Source organism: Crocodylus porosus, unplaced genomic scaffold (genome assembly GCF_001723895.1).
Source record: "Crocodylus porosus isolate Cpor-Errol unplaced genomic scaffold, CroPor_comp1, whole genome shotgun sequence".
NCBI lineage: Eukaryota > Metazoa > Chordata > Crocodylia > Crocodylidae > Crocodylus > Crocodylus porosus.
In genome coordinates this window covers 23,112,461-23,122,754 of record NW_017728950.1, presented here as the reverse complement: position 1 = coordinate 23,122,754, position 10,294 = coordinate 23,112,461, and the positions used below count along the sequence as shown (strand labels likewise).

General features: G+C 43.7%; 1 protein-coding gene across 1 annotated transcript in view; it reads right to left on the bottom strand.

Annotated features, from left to right (window-relative positions):
- DNAH6 (dynein axonemal heavy chain 6) overlaps nt 1-10,294 on the bottom strand; it is a 244,646-nt gene that overhangs the window by 97,853 nt on the left and 136,499 nt on the right. The window contains exons 46-48 of the mRNA XM_019555221.1: nt 7,511-7,742; nt 6,735-6,887; nt 974-1,114 (exon numbers count right to left, since the gene is read on the bottom strand). Of these exons, the coding sequence (XP_019410766.1) occupies nt 974-1,114; nt 6,735-6,887; nt 7,511-7,742 (526 nt within the window). The remainder of the gene's footprint in view (nt 1-973; nt 1,115-6,734; nt 6,888-7,510; nt 7,743-10,294) is intronic.

Below are 10,294 nucleotides of genomic sequence, written 5' to 3'. Positions count from 1 at the left end.
TGGGTGTGTCTGTGGGGGTGGATAGGTGTGGGGGCTGAGGGAGCATGTGGGTGTGTGTGGATATTTGGGATGTGGGTGGGTATGGGGTTTGTGTGGGGATGTGTGTGGGGGGATGTGTGTGGGGGGGAGGGCAGCTGGCATCAGTGAGGGGGTGTCGGTGTGGGGGTCTCCATGTCTGTGGATCCATGTGTATGGTGGGGTGTGGATCCATGTGTATGGTGGGGTGTGCATGTCGGACTTGCCCTACAAGTGCGCGCGTGCGCACACAAAGACACAGACACACAGACATACACACACGGTACCAGTGAGGGCCCTGTGCTCCTGCAGTCCAGCGATGCAGCCAGGAGCCACTGGTGGAGCAGTGCGAGGCCAGGAAGGCAAGTAAACAGCTGGGGGTGGAGCAAGGGTGGTCTGCTGCACCCTGCTGCTGGCTCCCCCTAGGTCCTACTGCCCCTGGCTCCTGTCATCTTTGACAGGCAGCCAGGAGCAGATAAATACTAATTTTCTACATTTTTTAGGTTCCCCACTGGCCAGATAAAATGACCTGGCAGGCTGGATCTGGCCTGTGGGCTGTATTTTGCCCACCTCTAATCTTCCTCCACTTTCAAAATGGGTTACTTTGAACAGCAGTACTCTTGTCAGGGAGTCAGAATGAGAACACTGGGTGGCCACTGTGGTATAAAACCCTGAAATGTCTCAGTTATTTGTCAAATGTCTCCTACTGAGGGAGAGGCCAAGAACCAATGATGCCATTAGCCAGGTGGAACACTCAATCTTCTTTTAGTATGCTGTAGTCAGTAAGATTCTTGGAATTAAATATCTTTGAAAAAAAGTCATGAGCTATGATAATCCTGGATTACATTCAGGAGGTTAGTTATTTACCTGATTTTTTATAATCTAGAGCATGTAATATAAATGTTTAATATACAGAGATCTTTAACTTACTACTTTTTGCAACTTAGCTAGCACAAACCTGCACAAACCAGTCAATGGTGCAGCAATTCACAAGGGATGGAAACATCCTACATCGTGCTCTAAAAGCCTCTCCTACGGGACTCATACAGAGAACAATATGAAGCTTCTGACGAACTCGATTAATAAAGAATTGAAACACCTGTTGAAAAGCACATACAACAGTTTATAAAATAAATAAAGATATTATGATGATATTATTTGTTCAAATGAAATCTAGCCCAGTCATATACTACGGGCAACAATCCTGCATTGGCTAAATGACTAACAGGTCATTTTTAGGTCTAACATTTGTGGCTAGTCTCAGATATTGCCTGTAAAGAGGTAAAACATCTATCATTTTAGGTTACTTAGTTTGTAGAGGTTTGGCAAAATAATAAATGAATAATTCATTTCCCTGCATGCTTACTTTAACATGCCAAATCCATTTCAAACGCAGCAAAAATTATAAAAATTTGCCTCCAGCCTGAATTTTCATATTTGCTATTAAAAGAGAAAAACATTCTTTTCCAACCATTTGGTTTCTCATCCTGTTTAACCACCTCCAAAGGATTAACTCATGGAGAAGTCCTGCCTTCACATTTAATGCTCCAAAGAGAGCTGTATAGCCAGGAAAGTAATTCCAAAGCTTAAACATTTTAGCTGGAATATAATGCTTTTAAAAAAAATCATCAACAGTAAAATTTTCCAGTACTATTAAAAATCATTATGATGGGTTCTTCCTGGCCAGGACACTGGCTGCACAGTAGCTCATTGCTACTGCACAGTAGTCACATAGCACAAAGCATGATTTGATGCTACCATGCAGTAGTAATGAGCTACTACACAGTCAGTGTCACTTAAAAGCCATTCAATGACATTACTGCACAATAACTCCGGTTACTGTGCATTCATTTAGTTCTTGTTTACAGAAGTACTAAATGACTGCATGATAATGACTGTGCAGTCAACGTCTCATGTAGACACAGAGCCTGTGTTGTGAATGTTATCATCAGGGATCCTGTTTTTTTAAAAATCCCCAGTTTTCAGTTTAAAAAAAGTAACCCCAAACACACATTTTTCCATGATTAAAATGAAACATTACTATATTCTAATATGATAAAATGCTTAGTCTGTGTGTGTGTCTGCCTGTCTGTCCCTAATGCTTTTGCCCAACAGACCATGTGTCACCAAGAGGGTGGGCAGTGATTGGCTGCACGGGCCCCAGTTTGCACCACTGCCAGAGTAGTGTCTGGTGGCGAGACAAGGGGGGGCACAGCCAGACCCCAAGTGGCTACAGGTGGGGGGAAGGGCACGGCCAGACCCCAAATGGCAACAGGTGGCGGGGAGGGGTGCAGCCAGACCCTGAGTAATGACTTGGGGTAGGGAACAGGGCCAGACCCCAAGTGGAGGAGGGATGCGGCTGGACCCCAAGTACTGACGTGAGTGGGTGGCCCAGACCCCAAGTTCCAATGGTGGTAGGGCCAGACCCTGAGCTGCGGGGAACAAGCAGGCCTGGATGTGGGGGGCAGGCTGGGACACATGGGGGGAGGAGGGGTGTGGGGCTAGACACGGGGCTCTGTTCCTGCCCACCCCCTGCCCCCTCATTCTTGATGGGCAATTTGCTAGTATATAAATATCTATATATTAGTGGTGTTTCATCTAAATCATGGGAAAATGTGGATTTGGGGTTACTTTTTTAAACTGAAAATTAGGTATTTTTTTAAATGAGAGAAAATCAGGATCCCTGGTTATCATTATGAGAAAACATAACTGAGAATGTCAGAGATGGAACTCAATTCACATTCAGCTTGGTTTACTTCACGCTTTTCAATAACCAATTCTATCTATCTAGAGAAAGATGGCATTCAAGCCTCTTATTTAACTTCCATGGAAGAATGACAAGATGCCTGACCTCCTCTGAGGTTCCATATCGTGAAAACTGAGGTTCTGTACCAGTTTCTATGCTGAATGACCTGATTTTAAAATAAGGAAAGTGAATCAATACTCTGGTTCAAATGAAGGACATGATTACCTATGGCTTTGTACCTTGAATGTCATTGACTGAATTACTGAGCATAAAATAGCTAAGAAATATGACTATTCTGTTTTAGTGATATTTCATACCCTCTATGTACTGGTAAAAGGCTGCAGAGAATCAAGGCTGAAAAGTAGAAATGATCTCTGTCATGAATTCAGGAATTGGTCTAACAATTACTTTCTCAGAGAAAACACAAAGAAAATCTTTAAATTGCTAGTCAGGATTTTAATAAACAATAATCATAGATCTTATACTCATTTAGGTATTATAAACTTTTACCCAAAGGAAATAAAGAGGTCTAATGGTTCAAAAAGTGGCTTTGCCTAGAGAAGCACTTTTAAGTACTGCTTTCTAAAAAAGGATCATTAGAATTTTTAGTGTACATCCTGAACTCAGAAAATGGCAAATATAAAGAATGAAGGGGATTTCTAGTCAGCCAGGAGAAGCCTCCTAAAATCTAGAGGAGCCAAGAGACCATGACAAAGGTGGTTGTGATACATTCATGGAAACATGGAAACAGGTCTGCATAACCAAGAGAGAGCGAAGAGTGGTATTCTCACTCCACCTATTCATATATTCTTCACAAGCCAGACCTGGAAGTGAAATAAAGAAATACCTCTATGAATCCACAGATCCTTTATTTGATCTATTTAAGAAAGAGAATGTGTCATCTTATGTGTCCTTTTTCCCAACACTCTGAATATTTTAGGAGCCAAGAACTATTAAATGTATGTTAAAACTTCTCTAATTATTTTTTCATTCTGCTCTGATATCTGATTTCTTAATCAAGCTGTCCACTTATTTCATTACCACATACTGTTCTTACTTTGTCAACAAGTGTTTTATTTTTCGTTAATTTTTAGGGGTGCACCGATAGTGATTTTGGGGGATGATACTGATAGCTGATTTTTAAGGAAGCATATTGGCCAATACCAATCTGATTTCCGAAACAGCGTGGAGAGCTACATACAGCTGGTAAGTCTGTTGTGGTGGAAGGGGAGTGGGGAGGGAAGAGCTGTGAGGGGGCCAGATCAATGTCCCCCTCAGTGAGGGAGGGGCTGGGGCAGGGGCTGGGGCACGCACTGCCCAGCTGGGGCAGGGCAGGGTGTGGGAGGGAGTCATGGCTCTTTGGGAGGGGCGCAGGTGAGGGGGTGGCAGCTCATGCTGCTGCGCACACCCTGGGATGGCAGTGGGGACGTGTGCCCCAGGAATTCACAGGGCGGGGTAGATAGGCTGCAGCTGTGGGCTGGAGCCATAGCTAGGCCGGGCTCTTCTTGGTGGGTGCTGGGCTTGGGGTGGGCACTTATGGAGGGGGCTGAAGCCACCCCAAATTTTGCCATAGCCTGCTTTCAGCACTGCCACTGTGCACCCAGCACATGTCTGGCTCTTCCTGGCTCAACCCCCACCTCCCCCCCACAAGCTGGGAAGAGCTAGGGCTGCGCCGGTCATGCAGCTATGGGACTGGGAGTGGGGCTATGGTGAAATTTGGGGTAGCTGCAGCCCCTTCTGTAGCCGCCCACTGAGAAGAGCCTGGCACAGCCGCAGCTCCAGCCTGGAGCTGCAGTCTGACTGCCCCACCCTGTGCAGATCCAGGGGCACATGCTTCCATCCTTTACTCTCCCACACCCCACCCCACCCTGGCTGGGCAGCGTCTACCCGTGCCCCCTCCCACATTCACCGTGGGGGGCATTGATCTGTCCCCCCACGCCTTTCCCTCCCCCCTCCCTTTCCACCACAATGGACTTACTAGCTGGACACAGCTCTCCACGCTGCTGGGCTGTGCTCATTGCTGCCTGCCTGCGCACATGCACTGGCATTTATCAGCCAAATTATCATCTGCATCGGGCTGATTTCCGATACAGACAATTTTCTTTATATCAGTGCCAATCCGATATCGGACCAATGTATTGGTACACCTCTACTAATTTTTGTGTTAGAAAAAAGCTCTTTCTATTCTCATCACCTAAAACTCATCATGATGATTTTGTTTTTCACTGTATAAGAGAAAATTTATCTAGAAATTCTGAAAGATCTTTTGTATCTACATTCCTGGGACAAAATGGCTACTCCCTAGCTATTTTCCAGAGGAACGTGGGAATCTACCTGAACTCTTCATTTTGATTCATTGGCCCTAGTAGTTGTAAGCTGGGTTGGGAAAGAATCTAAGAGACAACAGGTTTCAGAAGCTACTATTTTAGATGAGATTAGGATAAGATTCCTGAAAGCTCTGGCTTCTGAAGGAGGAAAGCTTGAAAAGATCTGCAGGGGAGGATTGCTCAATGCACAGCATTTGGGCACAAAAATCACACCTTTCTGTCTTCCAACCTGTTTTTCAAAAAGCTTCTATTTTGAATGAATTTTTTTTATTCATCCATTTGTTTGTTCAGATGTGTACTATTCACTACTGTTACTGTCTTGTTAACCAGGATTACTTCTGAACTGATCTTCCCAAGATACTGTTTACAAACCTTGGTGCTTGACTAAGGCCAAAGTAATAAATATAGATAAGTATATATTTTAATAAAGCAAAGCCCAACTTTAATAATTATATTTTCTCTTCTATCTTTCAATGTAGTAGACATCTGGAAGGGGTTTGTGCCCAATAGTGTGTCAAAATACAAATATAATCCTATATTATATTTGCAAAGGACCACTGAACAAGTTGCTACTCTCTTTTGGATGTTCTAAATTCAGAGAAGTAATTGTTCCTTGCTACATATTGGTTTGCCCAGATAAATCAAGATTTTGTCAAAAACTGTCTGCCTTTCCAATTTCCCACTCAAGTAAGGTCTGCAGCAGCAGCTGAACAAAACAAACAGATCAGAGGAAACAGAAGTCACAAAACATGTTTCCAGCATACAAACAGAATGGAAGAAAGGTTTATTTGAGGAAACCTGTCAGGTTCTTTACAAAACCAATGAAGTAGGGAGCTTCTTGAAAGACCATCCAATGGATTTGTTTATTTTTTGAAATGCTGTGTGGTTATTCAGAATGCCTGTAGATGTGCAGGATCCCTGCTCTGATGCACTGTAGCAGGCTTGATTAATCTAATTAGCACACTCCAGCAGCCTCAGTGCCTTGTGTATTCAGCATTTCCGTGCTTCAAAATGGCCGCAGGGGCACTTTAACTGAAGCCCATTCAATGAAGCCGTTTTGAAGTGTGGGATGCTGAATACACAAGACGTTGTGGGTGCTTTAATTACAGCAGCTCCCAAGAGCTGCTGTAATTAAAGTGCCCCCTCCTCCCCCACTACCCCCCAGAGCACGCATACAGACACCCCAAGATGCCCTTCATCAGCATTTTCATGCTGAAAAGAAGTGGTTCTCACAAGTGAAGTGCTAATTTAACTTCTGGTACTAAAAACTTTAAGTGCAAATTTCCTAAATGATCAGCAATCGTTACTTACTGATGCTTTCAATAATTCATTTGGATGACATGGTTTGCTGGCCCTTCTGAAATACCTGCATACCTACCCTGGTTGAACTCTGGTCTCCAAGGGCAGAACACAAATATTTTTTCCATACATGACAGAGCAGCAGCACTCATTAGAAGACCTGGAAATTGACCTTCCCATGTGTAAAGCAAATGCAATTTCCTCTTCTTTCCAGATTAGATTATGAGAGATAGATAACGTATGTGTTAAAATGCCTATACTTACTTCTTCCAAAACAAGAAATCTAATAACTTTCATTTACCAAGCTGTCTAGTACAATATATTAATATCTGCAGGGAATATTCTACCTCATCTCTGTTCCCCTCTGGTATTCCTACTTCTTTGGCTTTGGGTCTTGTAGCTGCCAGTACTTGCTCCAACTCATCTTTTTCAAACAGATTAGGCACTTCACCAGAATTTAGAATATTGTTTACATCTTCCAAGAACTCCTCCACAACAATCTATAGGAAAGATTTTATAAATATGAGTTAGTTTATTAACCTGTATCCTGTAGCTATAAAGCCAAAGAATGCAATTAGAAAAATAAGAAAAGTACAGTACTGAATTCATAACATAAAATGTACATCATAACAAAGAGTTTAATGTTTTTAAATGAAAAAACATTATTTTAAAATGCTTACTTTTTAAATAATTGAAAAACATCTTGTCAAACTATTACCTATTAAAAAACAGGTCTTCTCCCATTTGTTTTTTCTCTTATGTCTAGAAGTCTTAAGAAACGTGCAGCTTCTGAGCCGATTCATTCCCTGTTCAGCACTATCACTGATTGGTATTTTTGAGGTTACTGGTATTTTCTCTAAAATCAGGACAATTGAGCAAGCTTAGTCACTTTTCCTGGTTCAATAGCCACTTTTCTGTTAATCCTAATCCATCAAACACTGAAGATGAATATTCTAATCCATCCACCTGCCATCAGTAGAGATGGGGAAAAGCCCCATTCCCTAAGGGCATAGCCAGCCCTGTTCCCCATATGAGGGGGAAATAAAGGCAGGGCAGGATAGTTTTTCCACAGAATTTTAATGGTAAAGGCACCTGCATTTCCAGTTGAACCATTTAACCATACCTGTGTGTCTGTGAAGAGGAAAACCATATCTTTGTCTTCTACTCCTGCCATTTTATACAACTTCCTCAGATCTTCATGGAAACTATCATAGCTATAACCACGGCTGAGCTCTATTTGAAAGCATGTGTAGCCACAAATGTGAGATGCAAGTCTGGTCAAAGATTGCTTGCCTGTACCTCCAACTCCAACAAGCAGAGCATTTCCCCTTTCCTGACGAATCATTCGAGCAATTCTATGGGAAAAATCAAGCACAGAGAAAATGTCAGTCTTCACATATTTCTTGGAATTTCATCATGGCACTTCAGGAGTATCTCACAGTGCAAACCTTAAGATGCTGTATTTCTAAGCCATGGCAAGTCTCTCAAGCAATACCTGGGTCTCAAGTGTAAATAACATTCTCTGCTCTGTTCAATGGTTTTGGCAGGGAACATAAATGTATCCATGCAAGTCAAATTCAGACAGAAATTCCAGGCATTAATTTGGAGTGAGTTTATCTTAGTAAAAAAAAAAAGAGTTTCTTTTGAAGACCTTAAACATTCCAGTAAAAACTTACCCAGTGTACTCTGCATTCTTTAGCCAAGTCCAGTTACAGAATATGGGTCAGCTTTGACTGAAAATAGCTTTTGACATGTTCTGACTTCAGCAGATTTGTCATTCAAGTTCATTTCTAAATTGCTTCAGGAAAATCTGGCTTGACTTTCTGAATAAAGGGGGAGGCTATCAATAGGCCAGCTAGGAAAAAAGACTGACATGTACAGTGGACTCACTTGGGGCTTGATTTTCATTTCCACTGCTCTGGCTGCACCAAAGGGACACAGAATAGACAGACATTATATCTGCATTTTCTTTAAGAGCCATCTATATTCTAAACTTCATAATAATAATTATTAATTATACTATAATATTCATACTTGCTACAAAAAATAAAGAATAGAGATTTTGTGTTGACAAGATATGGCCCTTAAAGGAAATTCTTGAGTTGGCCCACAAGTACATAAATGGGACTTAGGCAGAACCAAAGAGATAATCCAGAATGACGCTGCTCCAGGAGGCACAAAACTCATTAGGCACCTAGATTCATTCAGCACATCCATACCAGCCTGCAAAATTTTGCAGGCATCTATACACTGGCTTGTACAAATGACTGGAAGTAATCCAGTTTGAGCACCTAAGCTCCTATGTCTCAGGTTCCTAACTCCAGTATGGAGCTGAGGAGTTGCTGAGACTCCATCTACATTCTCAGAAGGGCCCGATACATTTAGCATCCTCAAAGAATGCTTGAATTGCATGTAACAGTATCATGGTCAGTACAAAGCTCAGTCACCCTGGCCACTTTCACTTATAAAATGGCTAGCTGTGGTAGCAGTACCCTCCTTTTACATAGTACCTACTAGTTAGAATACTTGCCTAGGAAGTAGGGGGACTAGATTTTAGGCCTGCCTGACCCTATGGAATTCTTACACGCATCCCCTAGTTAGCGTGGCCATTGGTCCTGTTTTTACTGGACTGTTCTGTTTTTAAACCCTTTGTCCCCTCTCAGTTTCTGAATGAGGAATGGACTGCAGAAAGTCCTGTTTTTCATTTTACTGGTGGAAATGCATGTTGATCATTTGTCCCCACAATTCTATTGGCTGTGCCTAGAGGTAGGGTGGTGCACAGCCAGGAGAAGCAGAGCTCAAAGGCAGCCAGGGAAGGAGGGTGAGTGGGAGCTGGCCTTTTTCTGGTGGCTACACTCCTTGCTGCTGATTGGCTAAGGAGGCAGCAGCCCTCACCCCTGACCGATAATTGGCCAAGGGCGCTGGTGGTCTCACTTGGGATGTCCTGTATTCTGGGAATGTGTCAGTGACCACCCTACCCCTAGTTCCAAGGAAAGTATGCTAACCACCAAATTAGGGTGGGCATACTGCAACTTTTCTGCTGAAATCAGCACACTGGAGGCGTGTCTACACATGCAATTAATACACATGAATAAACTCTGGAGTTTTTTGTGCTGGAGTTTATTCATGCACAGCATACTGAGCCTGGTCAAAGCAGCCCCAGCTGGCAGCAGCCCTGTGCTGTTCTGACTGGGCTGGCTGAGACACGAGGGTGCTTCATTGTGTGGCTAGCCAGCAGGCAGCCCCCACACTAAAGCACCCTTGTCCCAATCAGCTAGGTAGTACCTGCACATATACTGCTGGGCACAAAAAACTTCTGGAGCAGACTAGTACTTGTGAGGCAGACATAAAACCCAGGCCTCCCACTTCCTCCTCCAGCCCACCGATTATTACCCTATGGTCCTAGTCCATGTGGGTACTAACGATGCGGCCAGGAGGAGCCCTGATCGCCTGATGGAGGATTACCACACTCTGGGGTGCATGCTGAAGGAGATGGGCGCACAGGTGGTTTTCTCTTCTATCCCGCCAGTGAGTGGACAAGGCAGACGGCATGAAACGTGCATCGCGGAGACCAACTGGTGGCTACAGGAACGGTGCTTCGAGGAGGGCTTTGGCTTCCTCAGCCATGACCGGCATATCATGACAAGAGACATGCTGGGGTGGGACGGGCTCCACCTTTCCCCTAAAGGTAAGCATGTGTTCTCTTCTAGGTTGGCAGACCTCCTCCGGCGGGCTTTAAACTAGGCTCATCGGGGGAAGTGGAAGATGAGGGCGGAGGAAATATCAGACTGCCAGACCAAACAGCACCCACAACTACAGCCCAGCCCAGACCGATGAGCGAAGCAATCAAACAGGTAAGAGAGAGGGGCCAGGGTAACATTGGGACTAGGGGGTCAGTACACACACC